General features: G+C 41.2%; 1 protein-coding gene across 1 annotated transcript; it reads left to right on the top strand.

Annotated features, from left to right (window-relative positions):
* Positions 1-224: 224 nt before the first annotated feature.
* LOC117575125 (neurogenic locus protein delta) lies at positions 225-24512 on the top strand. Its single transcript, XM_034259226.2, has 6 exons — positions 225-1093; positions 7117-7428; positions 10877-10943; positions 14765-15013; positions 18294-18348; positions 20716-24512. The coding sequence occupies exons 1-6, from the start codon at positions 1037-1039 to the stop codon at positions 22574-22576; spliced, it is 2601 nt and encodes an 866-aa protein (XP_034115117.2). The 5' UTR covers positions 225-1036; the 3' UTR covers positions 22577-24512.

The raw sequence follows: 24512 nt of genomic DNA, 5'->3' as shown, positions 1-24512 counted from the left end.
CGCAGGCGCACCCAGCTTACCGCTCACATACAGCAGATGTAATACAGGGATGACCACGAAAAAGTACGTGAGTACGGCAGACGTTTTGTGTGTTGCGCTCACGAATGCGCTCTCCTTTTGCGCGCTCTCCCTCTCTCACTATGTGTGCGCTCTCTCTGCAGCAGAGCGGTCGCCGCTAAAAAGACAATTTCAAAAATAAAATAATGTCTGCTTTCATTCTGTTTTGGATTGTTGCGCTGTGCGGTTCGTTGCGGCCAAATACGCTCAGTGGCTCATATCGCTCTTACGTCGTGCTCACATCGCAGCGTTCATCGTTTATCGGTCGTGTGTCGCGCGTCGCTTTCAAAAAACAAAAAATATATTTTTGTAGCACACCACGAAATTGCAATTTTTGAAAGTGCAACTTAAATTTCCAAATAAATAATAAATTTCAAGAGTGAAGAAGTTTTAACGAAACACAATTATTGCATGTGTTTATGTCTGTGCATGTGTCTATTTTTCTATATGGCGCTACATTGAGAGTGCGTTTTTTATATAGAAATCATCAAATTTACTAGCGGCATTTTTTGTGTCCCCCTTTCCACCCTCCACCCCTTTCACGTGTGTGTGCGAGAGTGCGTGAAAGAGAAAAAGGCCGCAAATCGCCAAAAAAAAAGAAAAATTATTTCGTCTTGCAATAAAAAACAAAACGAAAAAAATGTGGCGCGTGCACGTGTAAAATAAAATAGCAAAAAAGAAACACACACATAAAAAACAACAACAAAATGCACGCAAAAATAGCAACAACAAAAAGCATGTGCCGCAGTTAGCTGCAAATAAGATAAAAATATATGAAAAAAGAATTGCCAAAAATACAATACAATAAAATACGCAAAGTAAACTATAATATTTTGATGTTGTAATTGTGTTTGTGCGTGTGTAGCAGCAACAACAGCAACAACAACATTGCCGCCTCACAAGGATTATTACACTAAAAACACACAACCAACAACTTCAACTTACTTCAATAACAGCAACAACAACTAAACCAATAAACATGCATTGGATTAAATGTTTATTAACCGCATTCATTTGCTCCACAGTCATTGTGCAGGTGAGTTTCAATCGTCCTCTTGCTTTACCTTTACATCTTGCATTAATTTTCATAGCAGCAGCTACTTGTTGTTGCCTTCCTTTGCCTTTTTCTTTCGTTTTTGGCAATTCTCGCTTTACACACACTCGCACATAGTCACATGAATGCGCGCCTGCGTTTTGCAGCTGCCGTTTGCATTTGTATTAGTGTCTGTCGCCTCGTTTTGCATGCGGAGCTTTTAGCGTTGCCAGTTCTTACGATTACACCAATTTTAGCAGTTTTACAGCCAATTTATGGCATATCCGTACGCATATCTGAAATACCTCTGTAAATAGCTAAATTTTGTATAACTTGATCATTCTCCTTAACTTGAAACCCTTAAAATGCATAACAAATTTTAGTTTTCATTTAATTTTAAATTATCGCAAGCCAACTTTCTTTTGTTGCGTCAATTATTTAAAACATAAATTTCTTAGTTAATTTCACATTTTAAAATGAGTTTTACGAAGTTGCGATTTTTTTCTATTAATATTTTAGAATACCTCATAACTTATTCCATGATTTACTAAAATCATTATAAATGAAAATGAACGCAGCTGAAAAGTGCAACATTCTTCACATTTAATTTAGGTTTTTATTTTTATGTTACTTTGATAAAGTACATTTCCGTTATTCCTTAAAATAATAATATCAATTTTAGGCAATACGAAAATCTGAAAAATAGGCGACCACTGTAATACGATATGCTAAGTTTCTCCCCTTTCAAAACAGCTGAGCAAACAGGGGTTGGTTTTGAGCAAGGGCGACGACACCCTTCGCTCACTTCTCGTTGATACGGTTATTTTAGATGAAAACTAGTTTTGGATTTTTTTCTCGATTGCCAAACAGGTCCATGCCGAAAATTCAACAGCCTTTAGACAGGCTCAAAAAATTACCACCAACGGCGTATGCCTTAAAAATTAAAAAAAAAGAATGAAACGATATGCGTATAAAATAAAAAAAAAAAACGAGAAGCTGCTCGATTTCAATACGTGCAGAGTGTAAAGTCAGAAGAGAGTGTGTCGGTGTGCGATGTGTGTGTAAATGGCAACATCTGCCGCTGTCAACATTTTTGCATGCGCTTTTTACATGGGCGTTTTTGGCTACACTTTGCGTAGGTCAACGTCAACATCGTCGTCGTCGTCGTCACACATGCGCAGCTTGCTTCTGCATCTTTCATTGATCTTTAACGCAGGCAGTCAGCAGCATCCCCTGGCCACATTGCATGTGGTTCTCCACACAGCTTTGACACGTTGCGTGCTTTACTTTTGCTCTTGTTTTTTTTTTTGCTCCGTCGTCTTCTTCGTTTTCATTTAGTTGCTAATTTTAACAGCACTCGAAAAACTGTCTTGAAACCTCCTGCGGTCTCGAGAGACGCCGATTCCACCAGCTGAAATGTTTTACAAGTTCAACTTAAGAAAGTGCAGCTGTTGTTGCCTTGCTTCAGGACAACACAGACTTTTTCTGGTTGCTGTTTGGTCACACTAATTTAAGGCAGAGCATCTCTCGCTTTACTTTGGTATTAGAATTGATTGCGCTCTCCCTCTCTTTCTGTCGTGTTGAGTATTTTAGTCTGTCTGTTTAACATATCATACCTAACATGCAGTATAATTGTTGTTGTGCTTGTTTTTGTTCTCCGTTTCATGCAATTTTCATATTAACATTGAGACAGCGTTGACGGTTTGAGTGAATGGATGAATGAATGGCGCTATTTCATCTTTTTCTTAGCTTTTGTCTCCGTCTTCGTATTGCGCACTTTATAACATAATTAATTGCAATTTAGAAACGAATGTGTGCGCGAGATGTGGGGGAGCAACAGAGACAAAGATGTGGAAGTAGTGACTCCCACACACACACAGACACACTCACACTGGCATACAGAAGCTGTTTCCCAAGCCCGTTGTTAACGGTTGATTGTGATGATGAATTTAAATGATTAATAAACAACGTAGCAAAGCCAAAGGGCACACGCTATCTCGCTCTCACTCTTCCTTTCTTACAGTACTCTCTAAGTACGTATCTCTCTATTTCTCTGTCGGTCGTTCTTGCTGTTTGGAGTAGCAAATGCTAAGCAAACACCTGTAAAATGAGTGTGTTCAGTTAGTTTGCACATGTGTGTGTGTGTGTGTGTGAGTGTTTGTGACTAACCCACAACATTCAAACTGTCAGTCAGTCAGTCAGTTAGTTAGTCAGGCAGTCATTGTAAGTTGACGTTGAAGACACTGCGCAGAAATGGCAAAAATAAGAAAATGAAGAGAGAGAGGAAAGAGGAGTGCGATGTGGTCTTAACTAGTCGCGTCAGGGCTGAGTGATCACAGTATAAATTTACCATAGCTCGTAAAAACCAACAGCTAACTGAGCAAAAGCAAACTGAGTCAAGCAAAAGGTAAACAATGCAACGCACTATTTTCTAACACTTTTAACAAGTGTCTTCTCCTCCCCGTCTTCTTCTTCTTCTTGTTCGTTCCCTCTTGGCATTTCAGCTTTCAAGTTCTCTCCTCGTCAGTTTCTCTTCCTCTTATTTATGTGTGCCCAAAAGGTCTTCAAGCGTAATAAAGTTCATAGTTGAAGGCAAAACAAGACAAAAGAACTATAACAAGTGTATAAACAAAAAAATTCATAATAATAAAATTAAAACAAAAAAAAAAAATTATGAATTCGGATTGCAACAAGTTTTCTTTGCTTTCGACAAAAAATTCCATGAAAATATGTTTGTTGGGAAAGCATGGAAAGAAAAAAGATTTGCTGCATTTTCTGTGTGGGGGCGACTTAAGCGAATTTCCCTTGCTTGGGAAATTATGCCCAGCTCTCCCCAAAAAAATAAACGAAAAAGCAAAAAGTGTGAGAAAATATGTTAAACATTAAAATGGTGTCAAATTGTTGGACAAAACTATTGTGGTTTCTGTCATTGCACATCTTCAATCTTTGCAGCGCTTTGTTTCTTCCCAACAAACACGTGTGTGTCCGTGTGTGTGTGTAAATGTTTCAGTGTTATGCAAATTGATTTGCTTTGTACATATTTTGACAACTGCCTGCACCTTTGGTTGACTCTCTTTCTCCCTATGTCTTTGTGTTTGTGCGCTGCATATCAAATAGTTGGATAGTTACAACTCCCAACTCCAAGCTTCGACTCCCATCACCAACTACAGCTGTCTCGCTCTTGCACTTGCCTTTGCTTAACCTTCCTTCCGCTTATTGCTTTTTCTAACATTTCTTTTATGCGAGCTTTTTATTAATTCAGTTTCGTTCGCTTGTCTCCAGCATCAGCAACGCATCATTGCTGATCGTCTATTAATTCTTTTTTCTCCTTATATTATTCCATTTTTTTGTTGTTGTTGTTGCCTGCACTGATCTTCTTCAAAGCGCCGTTGAAAACAAGTTTTTGGTCGCTCTTAGTCGCTCTCAGCAGCTGCCAGCTGCACTTTATGGAGTACAAGCAAAAGCAAAAAAAAAAAACAATAACAACAAAAAACAGCAACAACACTTCAATTCACTTTTAAGTCACGTTTTGCTCTTTTTTGCGCTTGATGCTGCTCTTTCGCTTAAGTTGCAGCCGCAGCACCAGCTGACAACAACAACGGCAACAACAGACGTTAAACTGTTATAGCCTATGGGGCTTTTTTGTGCTCTCTCACTCGAGTTGCTCTCGCGCTCTCTTTGGCTGCTCTCTCTCTCTCTCTCTCTTTTAAACATGGCGAGCTCTGCAAGCATTGCACTGCTGTTTGTTGTTGTTGCTGTGGCTGCTTCTTCACCTGGCGTTTGGTTTGCTGCTTACACCTTTTGCTGCGCCTCCGACTAAACTCGGCGTCGCGTCGCTTCGTCACTTTGTCGTTCTGTTCGCTCGTTCGTTCGTTCGTTTGTCGTTCGTCCGCTCGTTCGTTCGTTTGTTCGTTTTAACCATCAATGTTGACCGGCAAAATCGTATGCCGTGGGAAACAATTCGGTTTTACTTGTACATTTTTTTCAACGTTTTTCTGCGCCTGCCTGTTGCTGTCGACGTCGCTGCTGCTGTTGATGTTGCTGTTGCTGCTGCTGCTTCTTTTTGTGCTGCTCTTTTGCGTCCGTTTTGCCGTGTGTTGTTTTGTTTTTGTTTTTTTTTCTTACTTCTACTCATTTTTTTTGTGCTGGCCTGCTGCTTATTAATACACGTTTTGTTGTACGTAGCGCAGCAGCTTCGTCGTCGACGTCGACGGCGCAGTCTGCTGCATTGCATTTGTCTGCGCGTTCGTTGCTTAAGTCTTTAGTTTTGCGTGTATCTTGGGCGTTTTTTTTTTCTTCGCTTTTTCGTTGGTTTGGCTTACTCATTTCTTTAGTTTTTGTTTGATTTGCACAAGGTTTATGGTGTGTTTGCATTCGCAATTGCAATTGGAATCAGACTCACAATAAAAATTTATAATTGCATTATCTCATTTATCGACGCCCTTCTTCTTCTGACTATTTTTCTTCAATTGCCGCTGACAATTACAAAAGCAGTCCGATAAATGTTAGCGCCAAGCCCATTAAATGTTAGTTAAGCGGCTTTGCTACAGTTTTTCTTTTCGCTTATTATTCTGTTCCCCTCTTTTATTATATATATTTTTTTTAAATTACATCTCGTATTGTGGCAGCCACGCTTCGGCTTTTTATTTCGTTTGGTTACCCCAGCGGATTACACCTGCGCGTCGAAAGGGGCCACAGCATCTGAGGTAGGCTGAGGGGCAACCTCAGACGACGCACTTCTGCTTAATTGAGCAATTAAACACCCATGTTCGTACAAAGAGATGAAGTAAACCAGCAACAACAGCAACAACAACAGCCAGCCACGTTAACAATAAAAGCTTCCCAAGCCAACCACATGTGGAGCACCGACTGCTGCTCTGTCTGTATGTCTCTCTGTCTGTGTTTGTGTGCTCTCTGCTCATGTCTTGTTAACAATTAAATTGTCATTTTAACAAGCTTCACTTGTTGTTGTTAAAATGTTAATTGCCGAACAGTTATAGAAAATGTTGAGCGGCAATCAGAGCAATAACTCTAGAGCGCCTATTTTTGGGCATTGCCTTGTTGTACTAACGTATTGAGAGCTTTCTGTTGTGCGCCCATTTATGGCTGTCTGTGAAGTCATAATTACTATATGGCTTAAGTGCTCCCAGCAAAAGTCCATATACACTTGACGACGCACCATAATCAGCGATGCACAAAAATTTCCCTACAAATTTCCCAATATGGGAAATTTTCTAATCAACTCAATAACTCAATTAAATGATTTGATAAAGTGTTTAAAAGTGTTTGCCAAATCATTCATGCCATAAACTAAATTTCCCATACAAGGAAATTCTCTTGAAAGTGTCAAATACACGCGCTGACCTATTTTACAAATTCGCTTCACACCTTGTAGTCATAAAATCACCAATTCGAATTAATTGAGAAATTTATGATGACGACGACGACTATCAAAAGAAAGAAATTTGCAAATCTAAATATGCAAATGCGGCGCTTCAAAACCAAAACAGAAAACTAAACAGAGTTGGTCTCTCTTTTACCCAGGTTAAACTTGTAACCCGAAAAGCCGAAACGAAGTTGAAAAAAAAAAAAATCGACCGCTTGCTGTGCATTTTGCTTTGCTTTTTGTTTGCCTTGCTACGTCGTTCTTGTCTCTTAATATTTCATAAGCCAGTTTTGTCCTTTGCATGGGTCTCTTTTTATTGCCTTTGCGCGAACTGCAGCCAAATTGCTACTCGATATTGGTATTTTTGGGGGCTTTGTTGCTGATCGCCAAGTAAAATTCCACATTCAGTTATTTGCAGCTCCTCTTTTCCCGATATTTTTTTTTGGTTAAATACCATGCTGAAAGATTTATTGTTCATGTTTGTTGGTTTGTGGGGATGCTGCATTCTTGCTGATTTTTCGTGTGTAGTGTCTGCAAACCCAAACTCGATCTCGATCTCTACATCGTGTCAACTTTAATGAATTGCTTTTTAATTTGATTATACTAATGCCATACTCTCTTTGCTTTCTTTGTTCTCCAGGTTCACAGTACCGGCAATTTCGAAGTGCGCCTCAAATACTTCGGCAATGAGCATGGACGCGACAGCGAGGGACATTGCTGTAGCGGGGAAACGGATGCGACGACAGGCAAGTGCATTGGCACATGCAAGACGCGGTTTCGCGTCTGTCTGAAGCAGTATCAGGCGACCATCGATACGACATCGCAATGCACGTACGGTGATGTTGTGACGCCGATACTTGGCGAGAACTCATTCAATCTATCGGATGCGCAAAGCTTACAGAACAAAGGCTTTTCCAATCCCATACAATTTGCCTTCAACTTTGCCTGGCCGGTAAGTAAACTCTCGATTCTCCCCAAATAACTCTAGTCTGTAAAAAAGTATATTTAGCACTGACTCATCAAGGTCTCACTTCAGCTGGGACTTCTTCCCGCTCTCGGGGACAATTCTACTCACTCGTTCAGTCAGTCAGTCAGTCAGTCAATAAAATGCTGCTCAGTGATGTCTCCTCTTCAGTGTAATTTTTTTTTGATTCTTTCCTCTTGCTAATTTGTTTGGGGGCTTTTTATAGCACAAAGTCTCTCGCTCTCTCTCTCTGGCTGAGGCATGTGTTTCCGCCCGTGTGTCCTTGTCAAGGGTTGTTGGCGCAAACATCTGTCGGCTATTAAAGTGCGCTGAAAAACGCGTGCGCCACCGCGTCGCACCACCAGCGACAATTTCCAGCTCGCTGCTTCTACAGCGAGTGAAAAAGCGAGCGAGTGAGGATCCAGGGTTACAATCAACCCCTAAAGAGCGAACGTTACTTTTCTCCCATTTGACTTTTGATCGCGTTTCAGCAGATTTAAATTTATTTGCCGCTAGAAATACAGTTTTTCATTTGCAATTCAATCGACTTTTGCGCTTCTAGTGCAACTAAATACTTTAGATCAGCGTTTAACTGACGCTTTCAGCCATGGTCTTCTTTGCGCACGTGTTTGCTTAATAAATTGCTCAAAAAACAGAAGAAAAAAAATTGAAATACTGCAACAGAAATTCTTCTTCGCTGCACCTTTTATGCTCGAGTGGCCAAGTAATATATGATGGAGGTAGCATGCCATGCATTTCTTAATTATTACGGGGCACATTCGCTATATACCAACTCACCCCACACACACAAACACACACACACAGCTTGCTGCCGCGCTTACCTTGTGCTGAAAGTTACTCAAGCTGCAACGCGGCGGCAACCCGCTTGCATTTTGTAACGTATTTTTCAAGCGGTTTTCGTTGTTGCTGTTGCTGCTTTGGCTGTTGCCCGCAGCGTGTGTGCGGCTTACTTAAGGGGTGGATTTTCTTCCCCTCTCTCCCTGTGTTGCTGCCAGCATACACTTTACTTCCTAATTGTTTATTGTGCTACGCGCATGTGCAGCGTCACTATTATTATCATTACACAAATGTGTCTGGCTGGCAGTCTTTTGTGGAAGTGGCAAAGTCATGCTACGCTTGGGGGAAGCGAAGAGAAGAGAAGAGTCGCTAGCTAGATGTTGGCACGTGAAATGTGTAAGTTGCATACATATTTTATCAGTTCTTTGCAGCGAGCCAAGTGCAAAGATATGCATAAATATGCATGTAAAATGCAATTAGCAAAATTTCCCAAATGGGGAAATTTACAGCAGCTAGCTCAGCACGCGCCAAAAGAATAAAATATTCATATTTACAATATATAGAAGGAAGGGAAATTTCTAGAGAAGTTTGGCACACTTTAAAGCTTAAAATATTCATATTAACATTATGTAAAAATAAGGAAATTCCAAGATACAAAAATAGATAGGAAGCGAAAGGGAAATTTCGAATTATTTCGTCTATTATTGACATTTGCAAACAGAGAACTGACTATTTTAATACAAATAAATGCTGAAAATAGAGCGCAACAACACTTTCAACTTTAAATATTTCTAGGTCAAACTATAAATTTAATTATAGGAGGCGACTAGACGCGACCGGTCGTCGCATCAACTAATTTAATGTTGCACTTAATTAAAACGAGGCACGGGATGGGCACGGGGCACGCATGCCATGAAAGCAGCACGCCAGGGAGATGTTCTTCTTTTTTTTTTTTGCATCAGCAGCAGCAACAGCATTGGGGGTTGCCGGAGTCATCATCTCCCCTACTCCGCCTTATCCGCAATGCCAGCATGCGCCTCCTCTCATTCAGCTGTGCCTAAAAATAGTCGAGCGACAGCAGCAGCAACTTTGACGCTCCTCATCGTTGTCTGTGGCTGAACTTTGTTACTTCTGTCCGTCCGTCCGTCTGTCTGTCTGTTTGTGTGTGTGTGCTGTCGAAGTCCGTCTGCGGGTGTCTTCTCTTGTCTTGTCTCTTGTCTCGGTTGCTACGTGGCTACCACTCCTACTCTTGCGCCCTATGCATTTGGCATGCACTTCACCCTATGCTGCAGATATTGACGTTGATATACAGCGCCATTGCACGCGATCCACGTACGTTGCACACCCAAGAGTGTGTGTGCTTGTGTCCGTATGGATGTCGCTCATTTATTTTTGGAGCTCATACATATGCACACATTTATATATCTTTTTTATGTTTACTTATGTATTTTATGTACGGCTGTTTTCGTCATAACTCAACATAATGTAACATGGTGTCTATAGAACTTGCCGCAAGTCACTCCATTCAATATAATAAATTTCCCTATTTGGGAAATTTTTAAAAAGTGTCAAATCAAGCATTTCGAGTACACTTGTTGTGTTTGTGGTTTGCTAAAATAGAAAATATAAAATTTCCCTCGCTGGGATATTTTTTACTAAAAGGGAAATTTCAAATTTGATCGTATTCAACAATTGTGACTACTGTATAACCGAAAACTGTTGTAGCATTCAATTGATTCATTCGTTTTATTCATTTCATTTGGCCATTGTCAGGCCGTCTGATGATGATCAATGTCTGATTTGTTTCCTGTCGTGCCCATCAACTTTATGCCCATTTGCGAATGCAATTTTCAATGTCTGGCCACACCAAATGCACTCAACTCCATTCAGACTCCACTTGAACACTCCACAGCCAGCTGGAGGTTATGCAATCTGCCTTATCAACTAAATTAATTCTACATCTGACTCCCACACACGAAAAATCTACTCAACTGACGACGCAATCGAAAGTTAGTCAAAAATTAGTCATTTACATGCAACGCAATGCTGCATCGTCAATCGGTCTCTCCGAAAGCTACGCAATCTGACGCCCAACCAAGTGTTAGTGTTAGAGACACCTCTGCAAGTCGCGTTGAGTAGTTCGTCGAGTCTCTCTCTCTCGCACTCTCAATACGCATTATGCATTTTGGATTTTGTGTCATCTCTGCCGGTTTTTTTTTTCCTTTGCCTCTTGCCTCACCCTCCCCCAACTGCTGGCTGCATTGGTAATCAAGTGTGAATTGAGGGCGCTGCCAGTTGCAAGTTGCATTTGCATTTGCATTTGCACTCGATTGCATTAGTGGCTTGTATTGGATTGGATTGTGGATTGTGGATTGGTCTCGTCGTCTGGCCTGGTCATGTGGGCGGCGTTAGTTTCGAGCATGTTTCGGTGCTGTCATAATCTGTTTATAATGAGCTTTGTGGGCTGTGGGACTGCGATTTCGATTTGTAAAAGCTTTCGAGCCATTAGGTTAGTTATGGCCCAGATGGATATCTTTTTAACTATACAACAAAACTGTTCATTTCCCGTCTCACTAGCCAAACAATTTCTGATGAACTTTCTTTAATGTGCTTTCTTCTTCTTCTTCTTTACTTACAGGGCACTTTTACGTTGATCGTCGAAGCTTGGCACGATACGAACAACAGCGCGAATTCGCGTTCAAACAGTAAGTACACCCAAACCAAAACAAAAAACAACATTATGAAATTCATATCCTGCTAAGAATATCCTGTGACACAGTTATTGCTTCCTCGGTCATAACTGTCGCATCCTGTCGATCGACGACAGGATCAACGACACCTGATCTGATCGAATTTCTAGTTTCATTTTCAAACTAAACGCAACTAACCAAAGCTCTCTCGACACTTGTGTGTATAAGATTTCCGGCACATTGAATGGTTTTAAATAACCCTTTTTTTATGCGCTTAGTTGGGGATAAACCACGACTTGTCGCCTTTGTTGTCTGCTCGCCTTGGCAATGAACGGAAGTGTGCTGAGGTCGACTCATCCTCTCATTGTCTTGGCTTGTGTCTGCCTTGTTTTTCTGCTTTTTGGTTTATCACGAATTTGTAGTGCTAGGCACAGGACTTAATCGTTGTTGATTATTTCGCTGTGGAATTTAGCGATCGTGTAGAGCGTGTAATTCATCTTGGAACAATGCGACATGCTCCCAGAGATTTCCACTCCCGATAAGGACCACACACCAAACATACATACAAATATCGATTTAGTCTAGTGTGGTCCATTACCAAGGACATTCAATCTTGTTCTTCATTTTCTTTTCTTTTTTTTTTTGTTAATTTTCTCTTTTTATCTGCTGCAGTTTTTCTTCTTGAATTTTCCCACACATACACCTGGCTGCTGCAGCTACCTGCCTAATTTCTACCTGCATTAGAGATTTCTTCTCATCGTAGAAACAATTCATTGGAATTTCTTTCTATTTCTATTTATAAGTTGGCCTAGTCCTTTGTTGGAATTTTAATTGTTTAGCAATCGGGCATCCTGCTGAGAACTTTGCTTGCCAGCTAATAGATCTTTATCTGGCTCCGTTTTTTTGCAATTTCAATTTAAAGCAGTTTCTGTACGCGCTTGTCAAGGATTAATTTCATTATTTCAAAGTTGTTGCAGTTGTTTCTCCTTCGGTTGTTCGATCTCCCGCATACTTGAAGCTGCATAGCAAGTTTACGCCTGTCTCGAGTGCGTTGCATTGCCAACGAGTTTAGCAGCTCTTTTTGTTATATTCATTTAACATAAATTACATACAAAAAAGGAACAGCAGCTAAGAAAAAAAAATACAACAAAAACGAAGAGGGAATACAACACAAAAAGAAACCTGCAACAAGCCACGAGACGTGGCGAGGGAGGTGAAGGAGGCAGAGGAGGAGTCTCTATCCGTATCGGTCTCAGTTTGGGATTCAACTGTTGCGACCTTTTCGCCGGCTTTGCCTGCAGGCAAACTTGCCACAAGTTGTGTGCCTCGAGGAGAAGCTGTGAGAGTGAGAAAGGAGAATGGAGAGAAAGAGCAGGGAAGCACACACACACACACACACAGCTTGACCGCCTTCGTTTTGCGTCGTGCAAGGTGATTCTTGGCTTGATGCGTCGAAAATCTTTCAACTCATGGCTCTTAAGATTTTCGCTGAAGTTCTTTATTTTTTGCGTGCTTTTTTTTTTCGTTGGTTGTTGTTCACCTATCCCTACCTACCAATTAATCTCTGCCAATGCCAAAGTTGTTAGTTGCACGTTGTTGTTGCACGCTGTTTTGCTGCTTTGGCTGCTCGGCTGACTTGGCTGGCGATGTTGTTAAAATGCTTATCTTTTAATTTTAACTCATTGGATCAAGCGGCAGCCCAGCAACAGTCGCAGCGAATCCCGCGACCACAAACTTGTTGCCGCCGTCGCCGTCACCGACGTCGTCGTCGTCGTGTGTCTTGATAAAATGGTATTTTATAAATTCCTTTAGAAGAAGTCAGAGCACAACGTCGTCGACTGCGACTAAATATTTGCAGTTGTCGAGTTGCCTTTACACTTAAGCCTTGCCCCTTGTCGAGAGTCAAGTTTAAGATGCTGCATGTTGCAAATTTGTTGCGCACAAATTTCACTCATTTGTTTTCAAGTGTTTAGCAAATTTCCCAAGTGGGGAAATTGCAACTAGAGTTGCTTGCAAACAGCCTAACAAGCTTCAGATGTGTTTGGGATTCTAATTGGATAGTTTAGAAAATTTCCCGAGTAGGGATATTTTTGGGAATTTTGTTGATAGACTTTCTATAACCTATAAAATGACTTTCCGCATTGGTCTCACGTTAATCATGACATTAGCGGCTTCTGTCAAAATTCCCCAGGCAGGGAAATCTTGAATTGATAACACTCAGCTGATATTTCCGCCTAGAGCGACCATTAATCATGTTATTAGGGGCCAGTTTTTCAATAATTGCGAAAGTTGTCACACGCAACTTTTCAATTTGTGTGCGAATTGTGTCTTTTGAATCCTTTTTTTTATAGATAATTAAAAAAATGCCGTTTTGCGTAAATATTTGCGCATGATTTTCTATATTTCCCTCTGCACATAAGCGCACACTTGTAAGCTGGCAACAACTGGCCAAACTGGACCCCAAAAACTTGCAGTCAAATTGTGCGTTTCGCTTGAAGCGTTGCCGGCACGTCGCCTAATAACCTGTCATGCCACAAGTCTCACATGTGTGAGTGTGTGTGTGTGTGTGTTGCAAATGTAAATAAAACCACAACACACAATTCAATTCGGTTATGCATTTTTTGTATTATTTATTTTTTGGCATTTTTGGGGAATGTTGTTGGCTTGGCGCGAGCGTTTTTCCATGTTGCCACGTCAGGTGAGGCAAGTTGCAACTTGGCTTAGAATTTCTGCTGCATTGCTGTAATGCATATTTTTGGCTGGGGTAATTAATTAGTTTGCTATATGGATATGGATATTTGGGCACTAACCAGTTGGTTAGCTTGTCAAATCAATTTACGTATAACTCTCTCTCTCTCTTTTACTCTTTGAATCTGTCTTGCTTTAATAATGTCAATTGCTGCTCTAATCTAAATCCTGCTTTAGTGACTTTCACTCTTGGCTCATCTTGCGAGCAACTTTTGCTTTTGTGGCTGCAGCGTGTTCCAAAATATGCCACACAAACTTTATTCTTATTGTGGCTGCAAGATTTTTAGCATTGCCGAAGATTTATGCAGCGTTTTTTATACTTTATTTATATTTATTTAGCATTCGCTGTTGTTTTCTTTTTTTTTTCTATTCGTATTTCCAAACTAAACAAAACTCTTGGCCCGCTTCGGCTTCGACGTCGACGTCGACTTCGAGTTGAGTTGAGTTTCGACTTGGCTGCATGCAATTCGAATAGTCATGCACCTGCAATTTACTTTATAGACCATGGCATAATGTGGCTACACACACACACACTTGCAAACAAGTTGCCATCCAATAGACCGGTCTCAGCTCGAACAGCTGAAAATGCAACTGTCGTCTGTGTCTGCTTCGCCTTCTCTTTGGCTTCGCTGTCTCCCTCCCTCTCTCTCTCTCTCTCTCCTTCCAGTGTGTGTCGTGTGTTGCATGGCTGGCTGACTTGCTGCCTGACTGTTGCCAGTTGCCGCCCGCCGCAGACACTGCAAAAGATATATATATATACTATAAATGTATATATATATATTTGCTGCTATCCGCATACCTTGGCACTTGACTTGCAGTTGCTGAGTTTGAATATGGATTTTTGTACAAATCTGTGGCAAGTTTGGTCTATGCTTAATCTTCGAAAACAACCAAAATTCCAAGCAATAGCCGCAAGCATTTAACCCATTCTCACTCTCGACTCCAATTAATCTTCATTAGGGCCGCAAATGCTCCTCTTTTTTTTGTTGTCTTGAGTTTCTCACACACTTGTATCTACACTCGTTGTTATTATCGTTATCTTTATGCTTATATTTATGTTTATGGTTTCGGTTTCATATCTGTTTCAGATCTGCTCATCCAACGACTGTCCGTGCAACAAGTTCTCGATGTCTCATCCGAGTGGAAGACCAACAAGTCCGAGTCCGCATACACATGGCTTGAATACGGCTTTCGTGTCACCTGCGATCCGCACTATTATGGCTCCGGCTGTGCCAATCTCTGCCGGCCACGCGATGATCAATTCGGTCACTACACATGCTCCGAGACTGGCGAAATTATCTGCCTAACGGGCTGGCAAGGCAAATACTGTGAAAAACGTAAGTAACTTGATTATATTGCAGTGTTTAAGAAAGGGAAATTTCAAGTTAGTAAGGGAAATTTAAGAGTAAGTTACTTAATTATATTGTAGTGTTTAAGAGAGGGATATTTTAAGTTAGTAAGGGAAATTACAAGTTAGAGAGGGAAATTTGAGAGTAAGTAACTTAATTATGTTGTAGAGTTTAAGAGAGGGAAATTTCAAGTTAGCAAGGGAAATTACAAGTCAGAGAGGGAAATTTGAGAGTAACTTAATAATATTATAGACTTTAAGGAATGGAAATTTAAAGTTATTGAGGGAAATTTAAGATTTTAATTTTGTATTTCAAAAGAAAGTGAAATTTAAGTTTAAATATAGTTATGACAACTTCTCAAGGGGAATTTTTGAATTATTTAGAAACAACCAAAGCTATTCCTTACTGTTGAATCACATCCTTGAGAACCGGTTTCACAATTTTTATCGAGTGGCAAATATCATCAAAGTCGAGATGGGGGCCAAAACTACTTGAGTTCCATTCTCCATTCGCCACAAAATGATTTTTACATTCTTTTGCGCTGAAGCTCTTCTCAGTCATGTTTGTTGTAAATGTTGCTGTTGTGAATGTTGTGTTTGTTGTTGCCTTGTCAAGTGCCGCGTTTCTTGTGCCGCACTTCACGGGCAACTCTCATTATTATTGAAAATCACTTGCTTGTCAAATCAAATGAGATGATTGTACACAAAAAAACAAGAAAGAGACACAGTGAGAGAGAGAGAGAGAGAGGGACTGAGACAAGGAGCTGCTAACGAATTAAAAGTGTAATTATATTTTGTTTGTGAATGCGTAGCTATGAATTCGATGATTTGACGAAAATTTGAATACAAAAATTATTCAAAGTGGAAAAAATCAAAGTCAAACAAATAAATTAAAAATCAATGAGGAGAAATCATTTGTCATTTGGCATGTGGTATGGGGCATGTGGTATGGGGCATGGGGCAGAACAAACAGGCGCAACAAAACGACGTAACGAACTGAAAACCCAAAATGAAATCACATGAGGAAGCTCAGGCCACAAAACAAAGCAAAACAAAACAGAAAAGCAACAGCAACAACAACAACAACAATAACAAAACTCGGACACAGACCCTTTATAGTAGCAGCTACCTAGGCAGCATTTACCTGTAGATCACCTGAGAGGGGGTAGGGGGGGATGTCGAAGAAGAAGAAGGGACACACTGTGAATCAGAGCACAAAACTGAAACTGACGAAGAGCACAAAAATCTTCCCACGCCAAGTGCAAAGGGGCCCCCGAGGAGGTTCTCTCCATATACATATATATTCAAGGTGTGGTGGACACACACACCAACACACACACACGCATAGAGGGGCATGCAACAGCAGCAGCAACAGCTTCTTGATCATCATCCTCGTTGACGTCGCTTTTTGAGTATCTTCCTGCAAAGACGACGTCGACGATTGTCGAACGTCGTCTGCATGCCGCACATTGCTGAGGACGAGAACGAACAGAAGAAGGTGAAGAAGAAGAAGCAGACAACATAGAAGAAGAAGAAGCAGACTTCCTTTAGGGCTGGACACGGCTGATTACACCTTAAATGTGCCTCAATCGTTCGCCTGCCTTTGCCTCTCGCTTCCTTTTGCTGCTTCGCTTTTTTCGGCCACAACAATTTTTTGGTGTCCTTCTGCTGCTTTTGCTGCTGCTGCCGGTTAAGCAACTTGCCACAGCAGCAGCTGCCTCTTCCGCTCTTCTGCTTCAACTTAAATGAGCTTAAATTAAGGCAAAATTATTTTCCAGCAGCAGCAACAGCAGCAAAATAAAAAGCCAAAACGTGTGGAGCGACCGAAGCCTTTATTAAATTGGCCCAAAAAGGTTTTTGTCTGTTGTTGAATGAAGCTTCGTTCGATCTGCGTGCATTTTAATTTCAAGGAAATGAGCTATTTGCAGCTAAAGTTGTTTTGTTTTTTATGAATGAATGAATGGAGCACAGCTGCTGCCCAAAAAAAAAACAAAAAAAGAGTGTGTGTTGCACTTGCAACATTTGCCAAAGATACAAATGTATCTGAGGGATGCTCAAGTGAAAGTAAATAGCAAAGCGGCCAAGAGAGAGATAATCGCAGACTCAATCTAGAGCTTGCGGGCGTGTGAAACAACAACACAGTGAAGAAGAATTTCTTAGCCACGTTTACTTGGCTACCAGCTAACAACCGGGTAACAACAGCAATCTCACTTTCGCAGAACGTTCTCTCGACCATGTAATAAAAATCATTGCCAATTGCCAATATTACGGCTTATATATATTATCTGCGTGTGCGGGGGAATTAAAAGCAGCACCAAGGAGTGGCGAAAGGGGTAAGGGGAGGGGGAAAACACGTTTTTGTGATTTTCTAGCAATTTTCCCGCATGCTGCTGAATGAAACTCAAAGCCAACGTTTTAAAGAGCTGTCTTTTTGTGCATTTGTGCATTCGCAATCTTCACGATTCTCCAGCGAGCGAGTCGAGTGAAGAACCCTTGCGACACAAGGCGGGCGGGCGCAACTCCCCTACTTCCTGTGTGCCACAGCCCAACAACGCGAGGTCCATGCCACACAGCCCAAGAAACATGTTTGCCACATTCTTGAAGCCCTCTTCTTCACTGCTTGCAACTCCTTTTCTCTCTCCGTCTCTCTCTCTCGGTGTCGCTCTTTCAATACACAATCGAAGTTTTCGTCGAACCTTTTGGAGCTTGGGAATCTGTTTTCGGCCCGCTTGTGGCAACTTGTAGTTGTTGTTGTGGCTGTGGCTGCTGCTGCTGCTGCAAGAGCTCTTCGTTCGTGGCCATGGGATTATTTCATTTTGTGGTGTTTCCTTTTTGGCCTCGTCGCGCATATTAGAAACAAGTTATTCCTGCTGCGGCTCGTTGTTGTTGTTGTTGCCTCTGCCTCACAGTTTGAGAGTCACTGGCGTTTTCGGGGCCATGATTCATTTGAGCCCCCGAAATTCATTTCTCTCTCTGCTTTTATTTCGATTTTAATTCGAGAAGATGTTTTAGTTTTTTTTTTTTGTTTTAGTGGTTTTTCATTGCTTTGAAACGCGTGAAAAAGAAAGTTTTATTTTCCACTATTGTTTTGTTTCTTATTAAAACGAAATGTGGGCGCCACACGCTTGTGGCACGCATGCTGTGTGGGCAGGTGTTGAGAAAGTGTCGCCATTATGGGCATTTAGTCAATTTATACAAAACTAATCAACATATCAATTAATTTGATTGACATTTAATCCAAACTCCGCTTCTTCTTCTTCTATTTACAGCCAAATGCGCCAAAGGTTGTGTCCATGGTCAATGCGATAAGCCCAATCAATGCAAGTAAGTACAACAAAAACATCAAAAACAATTTAATTTACATACATTTGCATTATGCATCTAGTTGTTGCTAGCAACATTTCTTGGCAACATGTTGCTAATTAAAGTTGATGAGCTTTTTGTTACCTTTTTTTTTTGTTTGCTGCACGTTTTTTTCTCTTGGTTTGTTTGCCAAACTCGACAACAACAAAAACAACAACAATTGTCATTGGACACACCTTTTTGTTTTTGCTTGTTGGCTACCAACTTGGTTAAAAGGGCAAAAGCAACAAACGTTTAGTGTGGCACGTTTTTGTTTTTATGCACAAGGAAATTCTTGGCTTGAGTGCATTGGCTGTCATTTGATTGCCGAGCGGTTTTGCATTACAATTTTATTCGAGTGCCGCTGCTGATGCAAAAAACAACAAAAAAAAAAAAAATATAATCAAACACATAACCTGCAAACTGCAATTGAATTACAAAGTTTTCCCACATTTTTCATAGGGCAGCAGCAACAACAATGACAAAGCAAGGTGTAAGCCAACACTTTTGACGACGCTCGCAAATATTTTATGCATGAAATTTCAAGCTCAAATCTCAAATAAAGCAAAAGCAAAGACAACAAAAACAAAAACGCAAAGCAGCTGTTGACTCGCGTTGCCAACTCTTTCGAGTGCAGAAAAGCTAATTGCGCTTAGATCTTTTCTTTGATCAAAACAGCACAGGATGTTGATCATTATTTATGCATTGCTGGCCAATAAAGTTTCCCCACCCCTCGCTCTATCACTCTCTCTTCTTATTCTTCAACATTCCCAACGGAAATCAAACATTTTGTGGTTCAATAATTGTGCCAAAAAACATAAAATTCAGACACATCATTGCCACAAGCAGCAGCAGCAAAGCCAAAAGTGTTATTGATTGTGATTTTGGGATAAAATGTTTACTTTATAAACACAGACCCCTTCGCCCTCCTCTCTCTGCGCTCCCCTTTAGTTCGTAGAAAAAACCGCAAGCAGTTACGCTCAAGCATGCGTGTGCCACTCACAGCCCAAAAAGCAAAACCATTGAAAATTAAAGTGCTTTTACTTCGAATGGTGGGAATATTTTAATAATTCTAAGCGCGCACGTTATATGACCAAATACACACTCGCACACAAACACACGCATACACATTGGACTGGTAGTTGGCAACGCTGTTGTTTTTGACATTTCTGCTTGTGTATACACTGACGCATATCAATTACCACTTGTCTGTAAGCTTGCTCTCGCTCTTCCCCACTCCTCCCCACACATCCTCACACAAATACACCTACTCTTGGCGACTGCTTTGAATTATTGCCAATTGAGAGTTTGTGGGTGAAGGATTTGTCTTTTGTCTTTGTTTGTCTTTTGTGTTTGCATATTAATCGAACTTGCATTTGCTGCCAGTGAGAGCGCATGCGTGTGTACGTGTGTGCGTGAGTTTGTGTGTAAGTGTGTTTCATAGGAAGCGCAATGCAAAGTGGAACGCGCAGCGCTGCGTTTAAATAAATTAATTTTGTGCTTGCGATCGTGAGAAATGCAAAAGCCCCCTCTCTCTCTCTCTCTCTCTTTCTGTCTCCCTCTCACTACATTGACTGCGGATATGCACACTTGAAAATAACTGCAGCAACAACAACAGCAACAGGGTCGCATCATTTTATTGTTTCTTTTCTTTTTTTGCTTTTTGACTTTCAAGTTGACATGCCTTTTCCTTTGACTTACCCCCTTTTCTCCTTTCGGCGCACGGCTGTCAAGCGCATATCCCGCCTTGGGGGCATCTCACAGCACTTGAGATCATTTGGGCAAAGCAGAAAATGGAGATGAAGAAGGAGCAGTAAAAGTGCACATCCAACGCAAATTGCTCTCTCCCTCTCTGTTTGTCTGTCTTTGCTTTGAGCAGCCAAGCGTTGCTGCGCCCACATAGGCAATTACATACAAATACCAATACAAATGCATATGTATTGATTTGTGTGAGCGATTTGCTAAACAGGTGATGCGTTGTGTCTGTCTGTCTGCTTGCTTCGTCTTCTGCTGATTCGCTTTGCTTGCCTTTCGCATTTGCTCCAAACTTCAAAAGTAAACCAGCGCCGCAAGCGCAATAAGCGTGTCCAGCGTCCGCTTTAGTTTAGCTCTTTTTCTTTTTTCTTATTTACATTTGCATATTTCATTGATGAAACATTCAAAGAGAGAAAGAGCGATAATACTAATTGTAGTTGTAGTTGGCAGCCCTTTTTCGATAACTATCGATGCACTGGCAAAGCGGGTCGATATCACTAATTGTAAATGTAGTTATCGATACACTCACATATCGGATCTTTTGAATTTGCGAACTTTCAACTAATTTCCTCTTTTCTTTTTCTCTATTTGCAGCTGTCAGAATGGATGGCGTGGACCACTGTGCGACGAGTGCGCACCTTATCCCAACTGTGTGCACGGCACCTGTGAGAAGCCCTGGCAATGCATTTGCAAGGAGGGCTGGGGTGGTTTCTTTTGCAACCTGGATCTCAACTATTGCACCAACCATCGTCCCTGCTTGAATGGCGGCACCTGCTTCAACACCGGACCCGCTCTCTACACCTGCCAATGTGCGCCCGGCTTCAGTGGCAACGACTGCCAGACAGAGATCAGTTCCTGCGATGCCGATGTGAATCCCTGCCAGAATAACGGCACCTGCGTTAACGAAAACACAGAACGTGGCTACAAGTGTCTCTGTCCCATGGGCTGGAACGGTCGCCTCTGCGAGGAGAAGCTCTTGACTTGCGCAGATAAGCCTTGTCATCAGGGCAGATGTCGGGATACGAATACGAGCAACAGCAAGCAGGGATTTCAGTGTGATTGCCCCACGGGATACAGCGGCACAACCTGTGAACTGCATCTGGACAACTGCAGTCCCAATCCCTGCCAGAATGGCGGAACCTGTCAGCCCAATGGCAAGTGCATCTGTCGCGAGGGCTTCACGGGCGCCAAGTGCGAGCAGAACATCGATGACTGTGTGGACAACAAGTGCCAGAATGGCGGTACCTGCATTGATATGGTCAACCAATATCGCTGCCAATGTGCACCCGGATTCCATGGACCACGCTGCAGCCGACGTGTCGATCTTTGCCTGACAATTCCCTGCGCCAATGGCGGCAACTGCACCAATCTGAACAACGACTATCAGTGTGATTGTCGTCCCGGTTTCACGGGTCGCGACTGCTCCATCGATGTGGACGAGTGCCTGAGTCATCCTTGCCACAATGGCGGCACCTGCATGAATCGTGTCAACAGCTTCAAGTGTCTCTGCGCTAACGGCTATCGCGGAACGCAATGCGATGAGGAATCCTACGACTCGGTAACGTATGGAGCACATCAGTATGATGCCACCACACAGGCACGTGCCGATGGTCTGACCAATGCCCAAGTGGTGCTGATTGCCATCTTCTCTGTGGCCATGCCGTTGGTGGCTGTGATTGCCGCCTGCGTTGTGTTCTGCATGAAGCGCAAGCGGAAGCGTGCCCAGGAGAAGGACGATGCCGAGGCCCGCAAACAGAACGAACAGAATGCGGTGGCCACACTGCATCACAATGGCAGCGGTGTCGTCGGCGTTGGCGTCGGAGTTGGTGGACTCCCGGCTGGAGCTTTGGGGGTGAAACGCGGCAGCAGCGGTGGCTTGACCTTCGACAACAGCAACCCGAACATCATCAAGAACACGTGGGACAAGTCGGTGAATAATATTTGTGCCTCGGCTGCTGCTGCAGCTGCTGCCGCCGCTGCGGCGGACGAGTGTCGCATGTACTCGGGCGCCTTGGCCAATTATGCGGCTGCCGCTGATAACAATGCCAACTCGGAGTTCTGCGGCGTTGGCCAAATTGCGCCGCTGCAGCGCGCCAAATCGCAGAAGCAACTCAACACCGATCCCACGCTCATGCATCGTGCCTCGCAGCTGCTCTCCGCTGGCACTGCAAGCGGCGTTGCCTCCGCTTCGGCAGCGGCAGCAGCGTCAACGACGTCACCAACCAAAGACTACAGCTCAGCAGCGGGCGGCGCAACGGGAGCGGGCAGCGAGGGCAAGGGTAAGCGGATCTCAGTGCTCGGCGAGGGCTCCTATTGCAGCCAACGTTGGCCATCCCTGGCCGCTGCTGGCGTTGCCGGCGCCTGCTCCTCACAGCTGATGGCTGCGGCTTCAGCGACGGGCAGCGGCGCGGCGACGACGCAGCGCACTGTTGTCTGTGGCACGCCGCACATGTAAAGACAAAGACTGCAAAGGGACAGATGGGGAAAGAGAACCAGAGAGACAGAGAGAGAGAGAGAGAGACGCCAAATGGGCCACACGTGGCTTTGTTGTTGATTGAAGCAGTGCAGTCGTGAAAATTGTAACAAGCTTAACTCTACACCCACACTCACACACAATTGTAAATTATTTAAATTTCGCATGGACTGATCAAACATTCATTCATTCACAATCGATAACTTATCGATGAATACGACTCACTTGACTTGGCGCTCGTCGGCGCGGCTTGTAAACTCTCCACGGCATGTAGACAAAGCGCCAGCAGCCAACTAAACAAAAACTCTACACTGGACAACACACAATACAAACAAACTCTACACTGACGTTTTGCATGTTACTGAAAAATCTGCTTCAATTATTATTATTATTATTTTGAAATAGTTGCGATAAATTGTACATAATTAATACTTTACGCAAAAAATCGAAAACTCTACACTAGGCGTTAGATTCTAAGCATAGAATTATTACAAGAATAATGAAAGAAATTCCTCATTGACGCGCAAGCATTTTGTACATAGTAATTATAGGAAAAAACAATCGGATATACGACATACACAAAAAAAACATAAAAAAAATACTTAAAAATTGACTATCTCGCGCTCTAACTTTAAGTGTCTAAAGTAAATATATTAAGCATATGCATTAGGCATAATTAAATTTAACTCTAGCTTAATTTAGCCTAAACAAACAGACAAACAAGCGAAGACAAACAAAACATTTAGTGATTCTTGTTATAAGTTCTTAATTATAATTTAGTTTCTATACCACAAACACACACACAAAAACACTCGATTCTTATTTCATACGATTTTTTGTTTTTTTTAAACATTTCTTTTATATGATTTTTTTTGGCATTTTTTTTAATTTGGAGCTATTATTTAAAGCAAAAGGAAGTCAACAATATTTATACAATTTACACATATATGTAAACTGAATTGAATTTATAAATCTTAAGCGTAAATTATATGGAAAAATTGAAAACAAATTCAAAAACACGAAACAAAATTGAATGAAATATACAAAATACAACAAACAAAAACGCACGCATATTATAATTATGTAGATGTTGGTAAAGTCTTAAAACACACAGAAACACAGAACAGTATAGTCTTATTATAATTACTTTTGTTATTCTCAACAATGATTTACATTTAATTTTGATCTCAAGCCCATTGAACGCAAGAAAACTGTTTGCGAAATTCCAAAATATCAAAATTAAATCTTCAAACTTACAGTTAAATTGCAAATGGTTCCTCGTTAGTGTAAAAACTAGTTGTAAAAGTGCTAAATACAATACATATATATATTTTTATACATTTGCTACTTAAAAGAAAATGAAGAAAACGCTAAACTCTCCATACACACAAAAGATCAGCGCTCATCAATACTTATCTCAAGTAATTTTTGTATATACTTAAAATCTCTCTTTATACACATTTTGTTATCTACGCTCATTCATGATATATGCTTAATATACATTTATATATACACACACCTATATATAAATATATATTTTTTTATAAATATTTAATTTTTTAAATAGTCGTTTTTAGTAATTTATATTTTTATTGCAAACACAAAAATTCGAGAAACCCCTTACAAAAAAAAAAAAAGAAATCCAACACACGCGTCAGATTGTAAAAAAAGTTCATAACACCTTAAATACACACAACATATTTATACAAAATGATAAAACACATACACAAAAATAGTAGTTACATGCATACAATTGTAATTTAGTGTTGTACTTACGATTTAGTCTAAACAATTTTATGAAATTTTAGAAATTAAACAAATGAAATGAAAAACGCAAGAAAGAAAAACAAGCAACAAAAAAAAACAAAAAAAAAACGAACAAACAAAATGCAAAAGAAAAAAATATGAAAAAAAACAA

Source organism: Drosophila albomicans, chromosome 2R, assembly GCF_009650485.2.
Source record: "Drosophila albomicans strain 15112-1751.03 chromosome 2R, ASM965048v2, whole genome shotgun sequence".
Lineage (NCBI taxonomy): Eukaryota > Metazoa > Arthropoda > Insecta > Diptera > Drosophilidae > Drosophila > Drosophila albomicans.
The sequence above is the reverse complement of the archived record's forward strand: the minus strand, read 5'-3'. Positions and strand labels throughout refer to the sequence as shown.

Bases quoted from the DNA above. Each gene is read 5' to 3' on its own strand.
- LOC117575125 (XM_034259226.2), top strand. From the start codon at position 1,037: ATGCATTGGATTAAATGTTTATTAACCGCATTCATTTGCTCCACAGTC. The intron at 1,094-7,116 runs GTGAGTTTCAAT...TTTGTTCTCCAG, and splicing joins GCTCCACAGTCATTGTGCAG to GTTCACAGTACCGGCAATTT. The intron at 18,349-20,715 runs GTAAGTACAACA...CTCTATTTGCAG, and splicing joins GATAAGCCCAATCAATGCAA to CTGTCAGAATGGATGGCGTG.